Here is a 22,540-nt window from a genome sequence, read left to right on the forward strand (position 1 = left end):
GTAACCGGCATTGTGAACCGGATTAGTCAACCGGTTTAATTGCATGGTCCAAGTCGATGACATGGCAATAATTGATTTGCCAAAGGGATATTACGATATGGAGGGAAGTAGAAATAGAGAAAAATGGAAGTACTAAAAATATAAATCCGTAAATAGACGGTTATGATTAAGAAAAGGCGCATCTAATGCCTTTACATGGGTGTTGTATGGTGCAACTCACATAGAATGTTGCACTGTAGGATAGGATTTTATTGTAGTTATTCTGGATATAATAACAAAAAATTAAATTGACTATCAATCATCAATTATCCATATCTATGTCTATCTTAATGATTACTCTACAGGGTTTTAGAATTTTAGGGTTTAATGATTACTATATATAACTTAATCTCTTTTAATGTATAAATAATATATATATATATATATATGGATACATAAGTGAGAAGTTACGAAACTTCTAATAACCTGATTTATTTTATCTGCACTAATCACATCTTCTTGTTCCCTGCTTTTCCTTTTTAGGAAGGGCACAGAATTAGATATAATTAACCATTTATATAAACAATGAAAAATTCATCTCGTATAGAATTCAACATCATGCATCGTCAATTATAATATAAAAGTCAAGAAACGACACAAGAATGCGCTGGCACTCACTTTTATTAATTCCATAATCCTCAGTTCATCATCTTTTCGACTATGATAATTTAATTCTGATAGGAGGTTCATGCATTTTTTAATATCTATCATTGTCTCTTCATTTTTTAAATATTATATATATTTGTAAATCGAAAATACCTTTTTTCTATGTATATAGGATAGGATATCTTATTTCCTTAAAAATTTATCCATCGAGAATAGAACTATTTAAAACATTTTTAAAAATTCTTCATAGGAATTATATTATTTTTTCATAAAAATCGAATAAACTAGACTTTATTAATTCTTCTACAAAATGCGCAAAGCGCGGGTCTGCATGTGGTCTAAAAAAAATATAGAATATAAATATATATTTGTTTGTGCATTCCCTAATCCTCTTATTATTTTCCTTTCGGGTAAATTAAGATATCATTGTCTATTTCTTGATTTCTTTCATGCCATAAAGATAGAAAAAATAAATAATTAATACAAAACCGATTCATAGAGCTACGTATATATGGATACAGATTTTGGGATCATTGACATTTTAAACCTGCACCTGCTCATTAATTAAAGGGATATACGTATAATTTATAAGGAGATGAGAATAAACCTTCATAAGCTAGCTTGCTAATTAGAAAGGATAACAGTGGGAACTAAAAGCACGTCCAATGGAGAGGGACAAGTCCCGAATTCGGAGGACTCACTTTGGAGTCATGTAGGCATTACGTCAAACGAAATTAAAATCCTTAAAAATGGGACTCCAATGGCCAGTCTCATGATCCCACGTGACCACAAAAAGCATTATACAAGATGTGTGGGCCCTCTCCATGTCACTTGGCATGAAATGATTTGCGCCTCTGCACAAAAAGCAATTATTATTATTATTAATAAATAAATAAATAAACTGTTGCGGGCTGCCATAGCATGTCTTGTGGGCCCGCCCCGTGCCGATGGGGGCAGTGAAAATTAAGAGAAGTCTTTGAAATATCTTATGTATTTTTTTATTAGAAGAATTACATAAATGATCATATAAATTTAATTTTTTTAATATTAAATCATATAAGTTTCATTTTAACTTTTTCAGTCCTAAACGTTTGCTCACTTAGACACTTACGGTATAAATCGTGACTGACCGTTAATTGGTGCTGACGTGGACGTAAACGACGTTAGATTTTTTCCACCTGTATTTACAATAAGAAATTAAAAGAATAACAACGATGGCTCTAAAAGTTTTTCATTTTTGGAACTTAAGTCGTATAAGTTCAATTTTGTAAAAAATAGTCCGAAATCATTTCAAAAAATGACAATTTCAGTCCATTCAGTATCGGGCGATGATGTGGACTTAATGACATGAAAATGGTTATGGCTAGCAGTTAATATGACACACATGGACCAACCATATTAAAGATTTAAAAAAAATAAAAAGGAAAAAAAAGTAAAATTGAATGAGATTAACCAAAATAAAATAAAAATAAGATAAGATTCTAAAATGTTTGTAAAAAAATAAAAGAAATTAATTTTTTGAATTTTTTTTGTATAAATAGAAGAAAAACTATATTAAATTTTAAAAATTAAATAAAATTAATTAAATAAATAAAAAATATTTAAAAATAAGAAAATACAAAAAAATTAATATAAAAGTTCAAAAAATTACAAAAATTTCATAAAAGGAAAATAGAAAAGGGAAAGGCCAGATCGAGAAACCTCTTCATGCTAGTCCTCTTTCCCGATGAGGTCGTCGAAGGCTTTTGAGCCCCCAACAACCTTGCAAGGAGGTAGGGGAGCCCAACCCCATATCCGATCCTTCCCTCGCGTTCTCTTCAGAAAAGAGAGGAAGGGAGGAGAGAAGGATCAGAAAGGGGAGCCCTTCCGGCCATAACCTTCAATGACCTTGCCTTTTTCTGTAATTCTAATTAATTTTTGTAATTTTTTTAATTTTCCTTCTATTTTTCTAAAACTTTTAAATTTTTAAATTTTATTATTATTATTTAAGTTTTTTAAAAATTAATTTATAAAAATTTATATTTTTAGGGTCAAACTTATTTAATTTTAAATTTTCTTTTCTAATTTTTATTTTTTTAATCTTTAAGAATTTTCTAAAGTGGCATGCGATGATTGGTCAATGTGTACCATATTAACGGCTAGTCATAACCTTTTTTACGTCGCTAAGTCCATATCATTGTTCATTAACAGTCGGTTATGGGATAAACCAAAACTGTCACTTTTTGAAATGATCAGGACTGTTTTTCCAAAATGAACTTATAGGACTCAAGTTCAAAAAATGTAAAACTTTTAAGACCATCGCTGTAATTCTTCTAATTTTCATGTAAGTATTTTAAATACAAGTAAAAAAAATTTAATGCCGTTTACATTCAAGTTAGCACCGGTTAACGGTTAATCACGATTTCTACCATAAGTGTTTAACGAAGTAAATATTTAGGACTAAAAAAAGCCAAAACGAAAATTTATAGGATTCAATATAAAAAAAAAAAACATAAACTTATAGGACCATTTCTATATAGCTCTCCTATTTTTTATTATTTAATAACTTATGTTTATAATTGAAATTTCGATAGATTTTACTTCACACTTTTCAAATTAAATCTCATATAATCATCTCATCATTTCCTTTATAATGTAGTATCTTTTATTTTTATCCAGAAAAAAGTATTATCTTTTATTTTCTAATTCTTTTATAAGTTTCAACATATGAATCAATTTAGAATAAGAAATTCTAAAGCACAAATTTTTTATCTACGGTAAGGCGCGGCAAGTAATTAGCAGTGTGTTCTTGAAGGGAGGGTGTGTCAGTAACAGTACTATTCTTGGCAGGGGGAATACAGTGAGCTGCTATGCTTTTTGTACTCTTTTTGTTTTTTTTTTGGCTGGGTCTATGCTTTTCGTACTTGCCAGCTGGTTGGCTTGATCTGTATGTGTTATTAATGAAAGAGCACTGACTCGCTTAGCGGAAAAGAAAAGGTGGGAATTAATATTAATTATGTACTGTCCACATGCATGTAATATATGATAAAATTGACAATGATTATTTCATCAGCTCATCGTCGCGAGCGAGCTTTAGCAGTTTTAGTTCGAAAAAGCTAGCCCTGAACTTGTTATATATGGCGATTTATCATTCAAGCATGATACGAAGGGATAGTTGCCGGCCTGACTTTCATGAGCAAGATGAAGGGCGAGTTCATGGGTACCAAAAGGCGGCGGTAGCAGTGGCAGCAGGCGGTGGTTTGCATGATCAGAACTAGTGCTACTCGTCTGTTCCGGGGCAATGAGCAAGCTGCTGTTATTCAAAGCCTTCCAGTCACTGTCGAGATTATAATAATCTTCAGAGTGCAAAACGTCACACATTCTCTGATGTGATGTTACCACAACAGTAGCTTGTTCCAATGGCCGACGACTGACGATGTCTGAATTGGCGCTGATCCTAGTAGGAAGTTCAACTAATTGTGAGGATCCAACGTCCATATTTATCTCATCACTCAGCGCCGTCGTACTTATGGTCTGCGTCTGAAAGTAGACATCTGGATTTGGATCAGTTAATAATAATGGATTATTATTACTATTATTCGTGGTCATGTCCCAATTAGTGCATTCATGAGGCAATATTTGATGAATCCGGCTGCAGTAAGTGTAGGCTTCGAGCCCGACTCTTTCCTTCGGGATTGGTTTCTTGAACGCCTTACATACCACCCATCCTTCTTCCTGCATGCATTATTGCATTAATTCACCAGAAATCAATATATAATTAAAGAGGTACATACACGTGCCTACGATTATACATGTATATATATATATATATATATAATAAGGTATATATTATATATACTCGCTTTTGACGGGTACTATACTAATAATTATATTATTGGAGGTGGAAATATTAGCTGTTGTGGGCTGGGGAGGAATGGTTGCTATTAGATATAGATACAGATATAGATGGGAAGGGAGCTAGCTGTAAGGAGGGAGGGAGACTTGCCTGAGGCTGAGGAGGAGCGTGTTGCGATGTTTGGAGGCGATATTCGTGGATGATCCAATCTGTCTTCCTTCCGTTGGGGGCACGACCTCCGTAAAAGACGAGGGTCTTCCTCATGCCGATGATTGAAGATGTGTTTCTCGAGAGCACGGCCTTGTCCCTGCCTGTGGCCTTCCAGAACCCGTGAGCAGTGGCTCTGTTAGTTCTCGTTCCTGTCGGATACTTCTTGTCCTTGTGACTGAAGAAGTACCATTCCTTCTGTTCCTCATTTTCGAACAGTTTACATCTATCTGCAGATCATTATATGTATATGTATATATATATATATATATATATATATATTAAAAATAATGTATCAAGAAATTAAATTAAATGTATCGGTGCTCTTAGCTAGCTAGCTTAGAAACGATCGTGGCATAGTTAGAATTAGCTAGAACAATTAATTAATAATAATAATTAATGGATCAGCCTTTTAATTTCTACATTAATAAGGTGAGTCCAGCTTTTTAATTGAAGGCACGTAGAGGGGAGGGGAAACTATATATAGAACGTTAATGGGCAAGTAATATTGTGTAACTAAAATGGGGCATTAATTAATTCGATCATAAGGCGTGAATTTTACGGTAACAGGTACGTATAAGATCACAAGAAAAAAAAATGTACGTACATAAGTATGTACCTTGAATGTCCCAAGGCTCCATGTTGTAGAGATCAATGTCGGTAATAAGATGGAGATCGATTCCCAGGGAGCTGATTTTCCTCTTGAGGTAGTACCCCACAAGTTCTTCCTCTGTTGGACGGAATCTAAACCCCGGCGGCACGCATGACTCCTCCATCCCTATATATATACATATATCGCTACAGACTTGAGGGGACGAATATATATCTTCTTCGCGCACTAGCTAGCTACTCCAAATTAAGACGTACCAAAAAAAATCAATTACGTATTTAGATCGGAGAGAGAGGGAGAGAGAGAGAGAGAGAGAGAGACGAGATGAAATTGTGAACACCAAAACCAGCAAGCAATACACCCGACTATGAAAAATAATTCAAGTTTTGATGAGAGAATGCTACAGCTAGCTACCTAGCTAGGCATTAACAAACCTACACGTGTTAACCAAACAAAAGCCTGTCACGCATACATACATACATGCACGTACGTTCGATCATACATATACACCTACGTACGTAATAAAATACATACTTAACTATGTAAGCTGCAGGCTAAAGTGTAACTAAACTATGAATGTGGATTGGATCAAGTGACACGACTCTTATTTTGCTTAAGCAAGATTTCGGATCTGAATCTTTGTGAATGTAAAAAATTTATACTGCGAGAGTTCTACTCCTTAATAAATCGATTCGACTTAATTAAATTAAATTTTATTGAATTTTCGAATATTATCGTCTATTAAAAAAATAATAATAACTGAACTGATCGGCACAGCGAACATGCGATGGAATATTGGGAAAAGAGATGAATTAATTGGAACCAAAAGAAGCAGCAAGCAGCCGAAAAGGTTGACCCTTTTTATGGGTGCAAACTGTAAAGGGGCCGTCAGTCACACACACGTGTATATATTTACATATATTGATACATGGGTACACCATACACGCGTATATAATATATGTTTCTTAGAGTGCACTATACTTTGTCCCCGCCCGCCAAAGGGATAAAATTTATTGTTCTTTTTAATTAATACACCGAAGTATATATTACTATATATATATATATATATATATATATATATATATACACCATGATGATTAAACTTCCAAACAAAACTATAAAAAAAAATTAAAATAGAGAGAAATTACATTTAAATGAAACTACATATAATATCTTGATTAATATGTATATGGCGCAGCTGCAGCCTAATGATCGGCCAAGAAATTTATTTATTTTTCTATATAGGGAGGTCCATATGTCTAATACAACGAAATAAAAATCTTAATAGTTAATAAAATGGCACAGATGATCCTACTGAGTATCGAACATGATCCTTCTAAGTTATCAGGAAATGGTATGCAGCGTAACGCTATACCCTCTTTAATATTTATAGTAATGCATGTTGTTTAATAGATCATAAACACCTCTCTGTTGCCTTCCCTCAACTACATATGGTAACCAGCTACCGTTGTCATATATATGCAATTGGAAGTGAAAAAGTTAAATACTAATGAACTTCAAATTAATGTTGAGTCAGGAATAAATGAATTTAATTATGAAATTTTCACACGAAAATTATACACCAATCGCTATAATTAATAAAGAGTGTACTCACAGCTGCAAGCAGAAGCAACCAATTGAGAAATGTAAACGTACTCTTGAGAGACCACCTTCGAGTTCTGCTCCTTATTGAGAAACAAATTAATATGGGAGAGCGAACTCTATATATACGTACATATATATATATATATATATAGAGAGAGAGAGAGAGAGAGAGAGAAAGAGAACAATTAATAGAGAGACAGACAGTGAGAGAGACAGTAATATGTTATTGTGTTGTGAGCTGAGAAGATATGAAGAGCAAGACAAATATATATATACATGGAATTATGTCGAGAGAGAGAGAGAGAATGAGAGGGTTGAGAGATTTGAATTATTGATGGCTGGATCGTGTAATGATCGATCATAAGTTGGGGGGTGGCTGCATGCTGATTGAGAAAGGTTGGTTTGGACGGTGCGCCACCAAAATTGCCTCCCACCCGACCCCAAAATACATTACATTCATCACCAACATATATATAATTACTAGAATGATAATGATATAGATATAGATATATGTCTTTGAGTGTACATATTCATTCATATATATGCATGATACATGCATGTTCGACGGACACTGCCTTTGACAATTACTCTTGAATGCAACACTATCATCATCAATCATCATGAATTATTGAATCTGCCAATGACTATCTCCTGAAAGAAAGAATCACACGCACAGTAAGCTAGTGAAATGAAATAATGTAACCACACAGTAAGCTAGGGATATCTGAAGATTATTACGAATCGAGGCCATAATCATCAATGTTATCATTATATCCATCCATCTCTCTCTCTCTACATATATATATTCTCCTTATTAGTGATTAGCTTCTAATTTTAGACCCGGACCCCCATGCATCGAATATATGTAATTAGTAGTAGCTATATATATATATCCATAGCTACATCGTATTAGCTCTATCTATATATGCTTGCATATTATATGGAATTAGGTCTAAGGCTAAACAATTAGAAGCCAAATTAATTAATCTCTAGTTTCTTCCTAGATTAGAGTATTGTGTCATATATGCAATCACTGTGCGCTAGCTAATTGGTTCCAAGCTAGCTCCCTCATATATATATATATATATATTACATACATATACATATATAATGAAATTATCCAATAAAATTGTAGTCATTTTCTCAAACGTCTATTTATGAATTTAAAGGTTAGTGGAATTTTCACTTCAAAGGGTTACATTGGAATGTTAATATGTTCAATGGTTTGCACTTAGCAGTAGTGACATTATTAATCTGAAAATACTCAATCTTGTTCACCAAAAAAAAAGAAAAGGTAAATCCTCCTAAATGGCTGCTAAAGATGCTTGTAATAATTCAAAATCTCGCTCATATCTATTGAATAGTCATTGGATATTGTGTAAATTGCAATACATGTCATTGTGAGGAATTTTGAATTAATTAACCGATGTTGATATGATCTTGTCAAAAGTGGGATCATATATTATCGTCATTTTTTATATCATATTATTATCATCGCCAGAATCTTATGTAATCTACCGACTTTACCTTTTGAAAAGGATTGTTATTTTACTTTTTATATAGATGTATATACTTTGGTCATAAAATGTTAACGGATAACTCATCACGACAGTGGGCATTCAGCTTGATAATTGGACTTGGATGGAGGTAAAGCTGGGCTCCACAATCATTTGATTTTGCAACTAATTATTACAATAATGGAAACAAAACAAAATGCTCTTTTACGGATATTAAGAATAAGAAGACGAAAGTAAAAGAAAGAAAAAAAAGAAAATCACAGAGGATAAAACAAAAAAAAAACTACTTTTTCCACCCAAAAAGAAAAAAAAATCATTTTCGAAGTTATATATATATATATATATATAAGGCACTTTTACAGTTATTAAGAAGAAGAAGACAAAAAGAAAATCAAAGAGGATAAAGAAAAAACTGCTTTTTCCACCAAAAAATCCTTTTCGAAATTATATATATCGGCGAACCATTTCCAAGTTATATAACAATTATTAAAAGAAAAATTATCGTGTACCTATTATATTAGTGAAATTAATATAGAGAATAATTACTGTGTATACACGCACATTATATGATATATCCTACCAGCAAGAAGCAAACAACAACGAGGGTGCAAGGGTGAGGGGTCATTTTCATGGGTGACTTCATGTCATGTCCGTTATTGATTAGTGATTCATATATATATATATATATATATATATATACACGCACACGCACACACACACTCATCGTCATCGTCATTGCTGCTCCTTAATTAATTAGCTAATCTAATCTAACAATTACCTGCGTTGCAACCATCTAAATTTATAAGCTCAGCAACCCGCCGACCGAAGTGCAACTGCTGCAGTTTCCGGCAGGAGTGCACTAACTGGAAAAAATAATGGCGCGAAGCTAAGAACACACACACGTGTATGCTGATACATGTATTGCATTTATGAAAGGGGAAGAATGGGTTGCGATTGCTTTGATTAGCAAATTACATTACAACATTTGAAAAAGGCGTTGACAATTCAACAAAAGGAGGGGGAGAACCAAAAAAAAAAAAAAGGGGAAGAAGAAGAGGAGAAAGGCGGTGGGTGGTGGGAGGAACAGTGCAAATCAACCCAAGTGCAAAGTGCGACCCATGAGTACACTACCGGGGCGGTTTGTGGGGACTGGAGAGAGAGAGAGAGGTGGAGTCTTCTTAACATTGATTGACAGTCACTTCAATTCGCTCATTGGCCGATCGGCCTCTTTGCCTGCCCCCCCTTCTATTCTATTTCTAGAACTAGAAGAGATACATACATACATACATACAGCGGACATGTACTGGACGGCTTAAGCTTAATCTAATCTTAATAATTGATCTAACCTTAACTGTAATAAAATAATGCTTAGGGGTCTTCCCCCTTATAATTTAGTCGGGTATTCTGCCCCTGGCACAATCGAACAAGGGAACATACTCCCCATCTATCTAACAAACGACGGACACAAATTCTCAGAAAGCTTGACCCGATGCGCTCTCTGTCAGTAACAAGTAAATGAAAATACCACCGCCACTATCACACACATCGCCACACCGCACAGGAAGGGAAGCTCATAAAAAACATATAATATAATATAATATATAACAAGAGGTAGTAACGACCGTCAGACCCCAAACACTCGAAGAAGCTGCTCCTGTACTAGTTAGAACATGTGAATTCAAGGAATCAGCAGCTCCACTAGGCCTTATCTCTTCTCATTCTCCGTGCTGAGTCATCAAGCTCCAGGATTCTTCGCTACCAAAACTGAGCTGAGCTACAGGAAATTCCTCTGAAAGTGACCAGAAGAGAACTTCGACGACAGTCCTTCCGCCATACTCTCCGAATCAAAATTCACCTTTTGTCTCCCAGCCGTCAAGTCTTTCTCCCGGTCCCATGGTTTCCACGGATGTTTCCCCACCCAATCCTCTTCCTCCTCTTTCTCCGCAACCTGCTGCCTCGACTTCTTCTTCTTCTTCTTCTTTGCGCTGCTCATCGACTCTTCCTGGTGCCTCTCTACCAATGTTTTCGACCGTTTGGCTTTATTGTACATGTCCACCAACTCCGCATCCGCACTCATCCTCTTCTCCCCTCCCTCATTCGATGCAAGTGCCGTAGCCTCATTGTATGCTTCCAAGTAACTGCCACGCAAAAAATATAAATAAATCTTCAGTAAAACACAAGAGGAAACATATATAAAGGTGAGAAATTGGAACCCTTGAGGTAAAACCAGGCATATACTTCATTTTAGCTTTCTGGGCTCTCTCTGATGGAGTATCGGTCCATACACTTGTATCACCTCGCCCTTCTTTAGAGGTCTTGCTAAATGCTGTCGAGTGCATGGTCATACCGGGCTGCAGAGCAAAAAACAGGGATGATATCAGTGCAAACTTATGAGTTGAATGAAATATACCAATACGCACTTAAACATAACTTGTCTAGTCACATTGCCAGCCTCTGCTTCGAACTACAGCTCTGTTGAGGGGCACGCTTTCTAGTTTCGGGTAAATCCCCCTTATTATTGTTTGTTAATTTCCTGGTTGATTGTGAGATAGAGATACCTCTAGCTCATCTTAAATTAAGCAAGGAGTGAATAATCAACTAATGAAAGGAGATGAGCTGGAGTTTAACCCCCTTGGGAGACAAACCAATCATTTCTGGAAAGAATCCTATACTTTGTACTGCGTATTACTTTTATTTATTTTCTATTTCCATCTATTATTTTGATTATTTAAATGAATTTTCATTTTCAAATTTTTAGATAAAATAGGATATATATATATATATATATATAATAAATATCTAATTTCAACATACAATTATTTAAAATATAATTCTCTTTTTATTTTTTTATATAATTAGAAAATGTTTTTTTTTTATAGATTTAGAATGCTTGTTATAGAATTGTCATTAGATGAATGATTTCTGAACAGAAAAAATGACGAATCAAATGAGAATTATGGTATGAAAGACCAAGAGATCTTTTGGGTCTAGTCAGACCATTACATTTTATTGACAATTTCAAAAAAAAAAATTCATACTATACCAAAAGGATAAGATTATGTTCATCACCCATATCAAGCACCAAATATTACTTTCAGGATTAGAATTGTGGCAGATGTGAGTTGATTTGGAGAGGGCTTACGAAAAGAAGATCATGGAACAAATTGGCCTACTGTAGAATACTGCATAAAGTCCGTTTGGAATACATTGTTATAAATAAAGAAACCACGACAATTATTTCGATCTGGGAATTATCCAGGACCATCTTACCTTCCTCTCTGGAGGTAATTTTGTCATCCATTCATCTCTTTTTGGAGCGGCATTTACTTGTACTTCCGCCAAAAGCTCCTCATCACCCTCCATAGATATACCTAAATAAAGAGATACCGATACTTAAATCAATGGATGAAACATTCTTATTCAGTAAAAACTCTAACCCCCCCACCCCCAACAAAAAAAAAAAAGGACAGCTAGATTATCCATGTCACCCTCCAACAACTTACCCTTCAAAAGGGAAAATTCACCAAGGATAGACAACAGCTAGTTTTATGAACTATTCAAATAGCAATTACTATTTACTACATCATTGGGCTTCACAGCAAGTTCAGCAGTTGTTTCTTTGAGGGAAGAAGTATATTCTACAGCATCGCATGTGACATGGAAAGCAAGGTAACAACAGAATTTATTACTTTATCAAAATGAAGAATAAAAAGTGGGAATAGAAACCACAGATAAGTAGAAAGTTGCTCACCTTGCAATTTCCTCCACTGAGCAGCCTCTCGCATTGCTCGCAACTCAGCCTAGGGTGCAAAACATGGATTATAAATTCAGTCACCACTTGGATAACTACTTAGCCTGATTTATGAAAGAGAAAGCGCATACCTTAAAAGCCTCTTGCTCCTCCTTGAGTTTTATTTTGTCATCAAATGCTTTCCGCTGTATAAACCAGGTAAAAAATGATACTTGGCATCAGAGAATATGCCAAATGATTTAGGATAATGAGTATGCTAACTGAATCACTTTGATATTCTGAGGAAACATCCTATGACAATTTACTTCTTTTTTTTTTTTTAAAGCATGCAATCCAGCATCATTTTAAGTATAAAATCTTGGCAACAATGTGAGAGGCCAAGCACAACTAACAGACTTAAGCAAGTAAAAAGCAACATTTTCAACCATAATTTAATTTTTTTTCTTTTTGTCTGCAGAAGTTATGTGAGTAGGGAGGACACGGTTAACTGTGAAGAAAGAAAACCTTCATTTTGAATGCTCACCTTCTCTGGGTCCTGCAACTCCTTAAATGCTTTATTGAGCTTAACAAAAGCTTGGTGGGCTTCCGGATGAGAACATTTGTCAGGATGAACCAAAAGAGACAACTTCCAGTACCTAGGCGATAAAAAGAGAAAAACTTGATTTTCAAGTTTAGGAACTTGAATACTACAGAAAAAGCAAACACAAAAAGTCTAAGAACAGAAAAAGATAAGATTATATCATCTTCATCCATCATTGTTTAGAAAACTACAGTGGGACTCACACATATTGGAAACTCTAACTGGTCCTGATGCAGCAAGATACTAGCAAAGGAATACCATGTTCAAGACCAGATTGCGTAGAAACATGCTTGGAATGCTTAAACCAAGCATAACCACCTACTGATTAATACTTTGGATGGATATGTAGATGCTGGAAAAAGAACAGATACATCTATCCAATCTAGCTCGGATATTTCAGGTTTTGTGGATCCAAATTTCTTGAGATACAATATATTACGCTAAAGGATTTCATCATTCTTTTGCATTTACTTCAAGCTCAGGTAGTCAGAGACAAGCGATTAGGATTCTAATGATTTATGAGACAATATCATCCTCTCCTAAAAGAAAAACCATCATAATACCTTTTCTTAATGTTATCTGTGGACATGTTATGATTTGATCCCACAACATCATAGGGATCATTTACATCAGCTCCCATAATCCTTGTCACCTGATGAGGCAAATAGGATAAGGTTATGAATAATCACAGAAAATTACAGTTTTTTTCCCCTGAATAATGCAGGCAACTATGAAGGTGCATAGCAACCACACACAGGGAATCCTGCTTCTTCTGTCAAAGACAGGATTGAACAGTAGCTTGAAAATTTCCTCTGTTGATTATGGTCACTCAAGGAAACAATATCAAACCTCTTCAAACCGCTCTGCTTCATTTGCAGATTCAGCTTCAGCAACCATAGTTGGTGGGGCTGGGCCTATAAATAATTCAGGATCTTCTTCCAATTCAGCTTCCCTGAAAAATTTATGTTTGATATGGTTCAAAATAGAAGCAAATAGAAGCCACCATTCACACCAAGAAAAAAGCTGAAACAGTAAAAATACAATTACGACACAATCAAAGTAGCAATAGGAAAACAATAGCTGAGACATAAATTCTGCAGAGAAGAGATACCTGAGATCTGCATGTGCTTCAGTCAATTTAGCTGCGGCAACAAGCAACTCTGCTGATGGCATTGCTGGGCCAATTATCCTAAATGAACCACATTTCATAATCAACAGAGGAACGATATATTTCAATAAACGCAAGCTCAAACCAAATAAGCATGGAGATTCTAAATAAGAACCGAGGAGAAGTCAGAGCTTTTAAATATCTCCTAGCTTCATTTCTGGCCCTCCTAAAATGACTGGATGCTTATACAGAGACAGTAGCTCCAGAAATGAATGTGCCAAAGGTAAGCTGTAACTCTTCTCAGCGGATGAGAGCAGAGGAAGTCCAGTTAGCCCAGTTCTCTTTGCCTAGACCAATAGGGATCTTTCACTCGCCTAGTCGTCGTGCTGTACATCACACTATACAGCTAAAGTAGCTAGACAACTAATTGGAGAAATGAAAGTACCTCCTACGAGCTGAAGCATCAGCGGTAGGAGCCATAGCTGCTGGGACATCATCATCTACGGCTGGTCTACCCTCAGTATCGGCAGGCTTGAACTGTGAATCCTTCAATGGTTCAGAATGCTTCAGATTTCGCTCCTTACTCTCAATATGAGCATGGATTAAGGGTCCAACCACCTCTAAAACGGGGCGGCTATCAGGAGGCAACAAGAAAACTCCACCATTCTCCTCGAGGCTCGATGCAACGAACAACTTCTTCAGATGCTTAACCAAAGACGTTTCAGTTATACCCTTGATGTCAACAGCTTGTCCAGCATCAATCATTTGCAATAGCTGTATCCATCATCAATAGAAATAGAAAGAAAGAGGGAAGAAGAGAACCGTCAGGTAAAAACGGAGAGGTGCCTAATCTATCAACACCACATACAAGCTCAAAGAGATGTTACTATCTATCAAGCTAAAGCTTCCTCAGACGTCTGCATACCTGCTTCAAGTCATCCGCCACGCCAGGGAACTCCACTAGCATATCTCTTAGCACAGATTCCGGCCTTTCCCGAGCTCTCTCAGGTTCGGAGTGGCTGTAATCAGAGGAAACGTCATCGTCAGACCGATAACTCCTCTTCTTTGATTTCCACTTTTCATCTTTTCTCGATTTCCTCCGGCTTCGATCGCCATCCTTCTCTCTTCTCTCCCTCTGCTTCTTCTTCTTCTTCTTCCTCCTACTGCTGCTCCTCTCCTCCTTCTTCTCTTTCTCCCTCCTGGAGCTGCTGCGCTCATTCCGATGGCGACGGCGCCCCCTCCGGGAGGACCGCTGCGAGTCACCAGAGTCGAACGGAGACGATGACTGGGATTCTGTGTCCGAGCTCGATTCTGAATCCGTCGGCCGTGAACGCCTCGTCCTTGATCTTTCCCCCATGCACAGCTGCGAATGCGATGGGCTTCGCCGAGTTTCTCAACTCGAGTGGCAATCGGGGGGGTTTGGTGGAGCCAATTATTAGGGTTGGATGAATCTGCCTGCCTGCCTGCAGTAGGGACAGGACAAGGGATGTAAATCGACCTTAGCCGAGCCCGAATAAAAGAGGCTCGAGCTTGGCTCGATCACGTTCAGGTGAGCTCGACGAGTTCGAGTTCGAGGTCGACTCGGTTGCAGCTCTTGAGCTCGAGGGGTCTTGAGAGCTGCCGCTTGCCGTGGAGGGGGAGGGTCGATTATGCACGCGCAACAGAGATCCTCTATAAGTTTATATAGTCGATAAAGAAAAAAATTGGGAGGAATTTTTCCACCGTAATAATAATATACTAAAAGTTTATATAATTTTTTATTTTTTATTTCTCTTTTTTGGGGCCATAACATACTAATGTCTGCCTTTGTGGCTATTGAATGTTTGGATTAAGCCGAATGCATACTAACCCGCTGGGCCAAGGGATTTTGGTTCATTTTTGAGAAAATGGGCTTTAGCATTCATGTGCAATAGCCCAGCCCATAAAATTGTTTATCACCTCCCTGTTTGTTCATCTTTTTCTCCTAAGGCACAATATTAAAGCAGCATGCGCTCTGTGATTATGTTGCTAGCTAGGGTTTTTGATACGCAGAATGTCTTTATGTATCCGATCGAGTTTAGACCGTGAAGATAGTGGTGGTGATTAGCTTTGGCAACTGTCTGTTCTTGTTGTCTGTGGCTGGTTTTCTGCCTTCCTACATGTCCTTTTTCACTTATCCACCACCACTTATATGCTGCACTTGAACTGCAGCTTCAGCTGTAAATGCTTTAAAAAGGCCCCTTCCTGATTTCAGCCCAAAACCTTATCTCAGTTTTCGGTATACCCTTTTTAATTTTTATGTACGTGTATGTATAATATTTACATTAATTATGTGTGTCTGTGTTCACATATGTGTGTATATATTGTTTACATAAATTGCCCTGTTGAAAGAATATACGGGCTCCCAAATTTCTGGGCATGGGAAATTGCGGCCAGAGCCCTAAGTTTTGGAATGATGCCGCCTGTTATGCGTGTCTTTTCTTTTGCTTTATATAATTTTCTTTTTGCTCTGAGCCTTCTATATTTGCTCTTTCCTCCTGTTTTCCCTATTATAATTTATGAAAAGATACTTTCATTATAAGTGTTTATGAAAATTGCTTTAGCTTATTTTGTATTTCAAAAATCAAATAATTGCTGTGGCAAAAATAAAAATGTATTAATCACTTTTATATTATTCTCAGTCATTTTTAGTTATAACTTCTCTCAAACTTTGACTTTATTCGGCAATTATTTTTGAAAAACTGAAAGAATCTTTTTAAGTGAATTATTTGAATATTTTCCCATCAACCACAACACTCTCTTATCTTTCCTCCTAATAATTAAGGAAAAGGGGAAAAAAAAAAGATAAATTATCAATTTACTTTGGATTTGGGCCTATGAAACACAAGTGGGCTTTATATAAGTACGTGGGCTCATACAGCCTACAACCTCTGCCGAATAACTCTCATGCCCACGACTTTGGCCAATACCAGCCTCAGGCCAAATTTTATTTGCTTTTGTATGCATGAGGGTCATCCCCGAATTTATGTACATTCAGTTTCGTAGTAATACTATCGTAACCTTACCTAAAAAAGTACGTGGGGTTATAAATTATATATACATATTTGGCCGTCTCCCTCGAGCTTGGCTTCTCAATTGGTAGGCTTAGATAAAGCTCGATAAGATCGATCTGAATTCCAGCTTTCTTTGAATTCAGCTCGGAAGTGAATAGAATTAGTCCAGACACACGTCTAGACAGGACATGAAAGAAATTAAGAAAGAGAACGGTAACGGGGTCTCAGGTCAAGGTGGACTTGAGAGTATGGATATGGGCTGAACCCAATTCTCTGAAGGTGAAGTGAAGATGGTTGTGGTTCAAAGTTGGTCCGAGTCTAGCATATGAATTTGTTGGAAGTTAAAAATGTCATATAGTGACCACACTGAAAAAAAAGAAAAAAATAAAAAAAAAGGGTCATATAGTGAGAAAGGTGATATAGTGCAGTTGCAGACGTTCCGCCCTGTATAACAAAACTCTAGGTTTGATTATGGTTGTGGGTATCAATCCTCCATTATTAGCTAGATTTTCTAACTCTTATATTAAATCCACGAGTATCTTCTAAAAAAGAAACATACACTCTCTTTTTTTAGTGAATTAGGGTCAAGGCCTAATTGCATTAAATAAAAGGATTAAATAATAGTTCACCCAAAAAGGATTAAGTAACAATACAACACAAATTATCTAAAGAAACAAAAATTAGAGACTGTTTTGTTTCTAAATCTTTGTTTTTAGAAACAAATAAGATACATGTCTCTATATGTGATGTTATTTGTATCAAAATCTTTACTTTCATAAACAAATAAAATTGTGTCTCTATATAATATATTATTTGTCTCTAATACAATTAATTATAAAAAATTGTTGACTTAAAAGGAGTATGGTTAATGTACGAGCAATAGAGACTAATTTATACGCTTTTAATTTATAAAGACTAATAGATACTCTCCTAAATCTTTACTTTTAGAAACAAATAAGATTGTGTCTCTATATGATATATTATTTGTCTCTTATACAATTAATTATAAAAAAATTTGACGACTTAAAAAGGACAAAATGGACAATTTGGTCCCGGAAATATGCATGTCAAGGCAAAAGCATCCCGGAAAGATATTCTCTGTACGATTTGGTCCGAACGTTTCAAACGTTTGTACGAATTCGTCCTTCCGTTTGAAAAAACGCAGGTCCCTGACAGATAACGTCCCAACGTTAACAGCCGTCGCCGTCATTCACCCCCACACCCCCCCTGATTTCCTTCCCGTCCCAAATTGCCCCAAATTGGAGCTTCTCCTGCTTCAATCAACCCTAATTGAACACCCCGCTTCTGCTCCACTCTTCCAATTCGACGAAACGCCTCAAGATTTCTGCGATTAAGAGTGTCGACTTTTATCTTCCGAAGTCGCAATTGTTATTGTCGGTCGTTTTCCGGCGATAATCAGTTGGGACAAACCTCTACAGGGGGAGCCAAAGTCGATCGATCCGTCGCCCAAATGAGGACCAGGTTAGTTAGCGTTGCCCGAATGTTGTTGGTTTCTGCCTTGAAAATCACTGTTTGCCCCCCTGTTCATCTCAGTGTCCCGCTTGAAATTGCCCAAAATCGATCAAACCCTAATTGGTTTCTGCAATTTAGGTTTGTTTTTGGGTTTATCACATCTGGGGTGGGGAGGCCAGAGGCGACATTTGTTGCTGTGTGCTTGATTTGCCCGAGCTTTGTTCCATTCTCCACTGTCTGCTTATTCAGCAATATTTCGAAAATTTCTTTCTCAGGGCTTTCAGGATCATTGCGTGCTCATGCCGAATCTGGCATCTTGGCCAAATTGTTGCCTTTGATTTCAGTGAGTTAGGTCAATTTCTTGCATGAGCTGTGTAGAAGTGTTTCTATATGCCCAGAGACACAAATTGTCAGGAACATTGATTTCGCGGCTGTCTGTTGTATTTACTTCTGGTAATACAGACAGACAGAGAGACAGAGAGATTGAAACAGTTCCATATTGGGTCGTTGGTTTTTCAAATTGCAAAGTTGGGCATGCATCGGCAAAACCATCTCGTACCTGTCAGTACATCGATGTTGCGGTTCATTATGTCCTTGAATTATTGGTCGGTATGATTGTGATTTATATGATCTTTTTTTAGCTCAATTGTGATGCTATTCATTGGCAAAGACAATTCTTCTCAATCTATATCCATTTGCTTTGCTGTTGTATCGAATCGTGTAAGGCGGTTTGGCTTATTTCTCAAAGTTTCTGTGCCTCATTGCCATCATGTGAGGCATATAGCCAGTGGACAACTCCGATGGAGCGAATTACTTTCGATGCGAATTAGCAATATGCTCTTACTTAGAGTTTTATCTTAGCTGATTCATATGATGAAGCTTTTACTTTCTTCAGTTCCTAGTACCGAGGTGATCAACTTGGCTCTGGTTTCTCGGTCAACATGTTAGGAGGATTGCTCTGAAGAGATAAAAGACATGGTGGGGGACCCTGCTCAAGGAAACCGTGTCGAGTGAAGAGGTTGTTGTCCCCTTCAAGACGACGGGGGACCCTGCTCAAGACGTGCTGAATTTGCTCCTCGGACCGCTGCTAAAGAAGCATGTCGACAAGGACGAAAAGAAAGACGAGCTTTTGACAAGTAGCATGTTGTTTACATAAGAGTTTAGCCAAAAGCAGACCACGGACGGTGTCAGGGAAACAATCCCCCAAGCAAAGAAGAAGACTAGTCTCAAGGACAAGATTGCAATGTTTCTTGAATGAAGATAACTCTCAATTTCCATGATTTTCCAAAAGTTTAGGATTCGAACTGGTCGTGATTCATATGTATAGATGATGATTCATTTTTTGTCTATGTAGTTATCGGGCGAGGCCACCCATAAACGAACGAAATCCACCCAACAACTTGTACAGATATCTTTTGCTATGACAATTGTCTTCTTCCTTTCATAGTTGAATTATCAAGTGCGAAAGCTACATTTTCAGTTTCTTCTCCTCTCTGACTGAAGGAAAATGAGGAAAACATGCAAAGAACGGAGGGGCATGGATGGTGACCAGTGAGCTCTAAAGTTTTCGCGAATCCAAGACTTTGATGGGACAGATAATTAATATCCATATCCTCTGCCTAACTTTGTTTGCTTCAAAACAAAACATGACTGTCTGTTATCGTGTGGAGGTGAATGACAGGAACAATTGCCATCAAGGATTCATATCTCACACCTTTGGTGAAGACTCCTCTCTCATAAGAGATATAATCTGATTTGGGCAAATATAGTAAGAAGGAAAGGCTTCAAGCAGTATCTCAAGAAAACAGCAAAGTCATAGTCTTAAATTAGTATATCATCATCAGATGTACATGCCATCATAAGATCTCACAAGAAAGGGAACAACAATACAATAACAGTATCTAATAACAGGGTCTGATTCTTCCCGCAGTTAATTCGGGGTATGCCCTTACAAGATCCTATAATATGTAACAAGGAGGGCTGATAACAAGATCTGAACCCGTTTTTCATATGTCCGACCAGTCCTATAAAACAGAAAAGAAATGAAACCAAACTTCAGGAGGAGGATCTTCGCCTTTAGAAGACGAAAACTACATGAAAGATCAACCCTATGCTGATCGATATTATATCATAGTCTTAAATTACCTCTACAAATTGGACCTGCCTATATCACAAGTACCACATCGAGACATCTTGCTTCGGCAACAGGCTGACAGTATAGTCTGCTGCTACCAATGATGTGGCCAAATTGAACGGAGAGCTGAACCTGAAGTCTCCAATCGAGTCACTGAGACCAGCAGGATTGAATGGAGAATCAAACGCCTTGCACTGATGGAACTGAATCTCTATCGGCTGAAAAACAGAGTGATTCGGAGGCAAACCATTGGCTTCTTCAGGTATGTTAATGACTCCCCGACCAAAGTTCTCATCCATAGAATGCTGAACTTTCTGTGATGGACGAGAGATGTAGGATTCAACCGCAACTTTAGTATTTGAAGGACCCTTGTTCCTTGGTTGATTCGTGCTGTAATAGGACATGAGATCAGATATAATGCGTTGCCCGTCTTCAGGAAGACTTAACCTGGAGGCACCAAAGCCAGTAGTAGGGTTCGGTTGAGCAAAGGGTCGAGAGACAACTGGTTTGAATTCACTAGCAACTTGATATTTTGGAATGCCACCAAACCTCTGTGAAGCGGAATGGTATTTCTGGAACGGGCAATTCAGCTGGTGATTGTTTCTCGAGCTTTTGTCCATGAAATGAAGCCAATAATCACTGTAAGGGCACTGAGGGTTCTCGCAGGTATATATCTCTTGATTGATCTTCACCATGGGTCCATCACAGGGCTGTTTCCTCTTCGGGATTAGATCAGAACCAGGGTTCCTCTCAATCATCTCTCCTATGATCTGAGGAATCAATGGAGGATGAGGAGGAATCATCATCAACCCATTATATCTTCGGCGTTGCTGAATAAGCAGACCGGGGAGAATGGAACAGAGCTCGGGCAAATCAAGCACACAGCAGCAAATGTCGCCTCTGGCCTCCCCACCCAGATGTGATAAACCCAAAAACAAACCTAAATTGCAGAAACCAATTAGGGTTTGATCGATTTGGGGCAATTTCAAGCGGGACACCGACATGAGCAGGGGGGCAAACGGTGATTTTCAAGGCAGAAACCAACAGCATTCGGGCAACGCTAACTAACCTGGTCCTCATTCGGGCGGCGAATCGAACGACTTCGGCTCCCCCTGTAGCGGTTCATCCCAACTGATTCTCGCCGGAAAACGACCGACAATAACGATTGCGACTTCGGAAGATAAAAGTCGACACTCTTAATCGCAGAAATCTTGAGGCGTTTCGTCGAATTGGAAGAGTAGAGCAGAAGCAGGGTGTTCAATTAGGGTTAATTGAAGCAGGAGAAGCTCCAATTTGGGGCGGGAAGGAAATCGGGGGGAGAAGAGGGGGGTTGACGGCGACGGCCGTTAACGTTGGGACGTTATCTGTCAGGGACCTGCGTTTTTTCGAACGGAAGGACGAATTCGTACAAACGTTTGAAACGTCCGGACCAAAACGTACAGAGGATATCTTTCCGGGATGCTTTTGCCTTGACATGCATATTTCCGGGACCAAATTGTCCATTTTGTCACTTAAAAAGATTATGGTCAGTGTACGAGCAATAGAGACTAATTTATTTGCTCTTAAAAGTATATCGATGTGTTAGGGACTAATATAGAGTTGCTAAAGTGAATTTTTAAACTATTATTTTTTGATGAAAATTTTCAAAAGTTAAAAATAAATAAGTGTGTAATGCATTGCTTTAATTTACCCTTTTTTTTTTCAATTTTTCACTCTTTCATCTTTTTTTTCTAATAACCATTTCTCATATATATATATATATATATATTCTTCACTAGATCTTCTCTTCAATGCAAGTATATTTTCTTGTCATACTTTTACATGTTCTTCTTGATTTTTTTTTTCTCATCACCATATATCTCTTCTTTTTCTTTGCTTAAATTCGATGAACACAAGAATTTCTGGCATTTCCGCTCTACCAACACATTGTTTATAAAAATTATATCAAAAAATTTCTTACATAATTTCAAACAATAGTCTATCATAAGTTTATCTTTAAAAAGATAATTCCTCACAAAATATTTGATTGGAATAAATATTGTT

The 22,540-nt window shown here is 37.1% G+C and overlaps 3 protein-coding genes across 4 annotated transcripts; all 3 read right to left on the bottom strand.

The window, feature by feature from the left end:
• Positions 1 to 3,589: 3,589 nt before the first annotated feature.
• Positions 3,590 to 7,122, bottom strand: LOC116200040 (NAC domain-containing protein 37-like). Of its 2 annotated transcripts, XM_031530704.1 has the most exons (4): positions 6,913 to 7,122; positions 5,307 to 5,465; positions 4,631 to 4,917; positions 3,590 to 4,359 (listed from the first exon to the last, which is right to left on the bottom strand). In XM_031530704.1, the coding sequence occupies exons 2-4, from the start codon at positions 5,461 to 5,463 to the stop codon at positions 3,727 to 3,729; spliced, it is 1,077 nt and encodes a 358-aa protein (XP_031386564.1). In that variant the 5' UTR covers positions 5,464 to 5,465; positions 6,913 to 7,122; the 3' UTR covers positions 3,590 to 3,726. The 2 variants fall into 2 exon arrangements, with proteins under 2 accessions (XP_031386564.1, XP_031386563.1); XM_031530703.1 differs by lacking the exon at positions 6,913 to 7,122 and having other exon boundaries at positions 5,307 to 5,704.
• Positions 7,123 to 9,755: 2,633 nt separating this feature from the next.
• Positions 9,756 to 15,521, bottom strand: LOC116200039. Its single transcript, XM_031530702.1, has 11 exons — positions 14,784 to 15,521; positions 14,304 to 14,632; positions 13,862 to 13,939; positions 13,600 to 13,702; positions 13,314 to 13,402; positions 12,694 to 12,805; positions 12,302 to 12,355; positions 12,171 to 12,219; positions 11,690 to 11,790; positions 10,658 to 10,770; positions 9,756 to 10,557 (listed from the first exon to the last, which is right to left on the bottom strand). Exons 1-11 carry the CDS (start codon positions 15,213 to 15,215, stop codon positions 10,194 to 10,196), a joined length of 1,824 nt encoding a protein of 607 aa, XP_031386562.1. The 5' UTR covers positions 15,216 to 15,521; the 3' UTR covers positions 9,756 to 10,193.
• Positions 15,522 to 20,532: 5,011 nt separating this feature from the next.
• On the bottom strand, positions 20,533 to 21,501 carry LOC116199352 (protein ETHYLENE-INSENSITIVE 3-like 1a). The gene has a single exon (XM_031529675.1). The coding sequence runs from the start codon at positions 21,499 to 21,501 to the stop codon at positions 20,533 to 20,535; it is 969 nt and encodes a 322-aa protein (XP_031385535.1).
• Positions 21,502 to 22,540: the final 1,039 nt, after the last annotated feature.

This window comes from Punica granatum, chromosome 3 (assembly GCF_007655135.1).
Source record: "Punica granatum isolate Tunisia-2019 chromosome 3, ASM765513v2, whole genome shotgun sequence".
NCBI classification, from domain to species: domain Eukaryota; kingdom Viridiplantae; phylum Streptophyta; class Magnoliopsida; order Myrtales; family Lythraceae; genus Punica; species Punica granatum.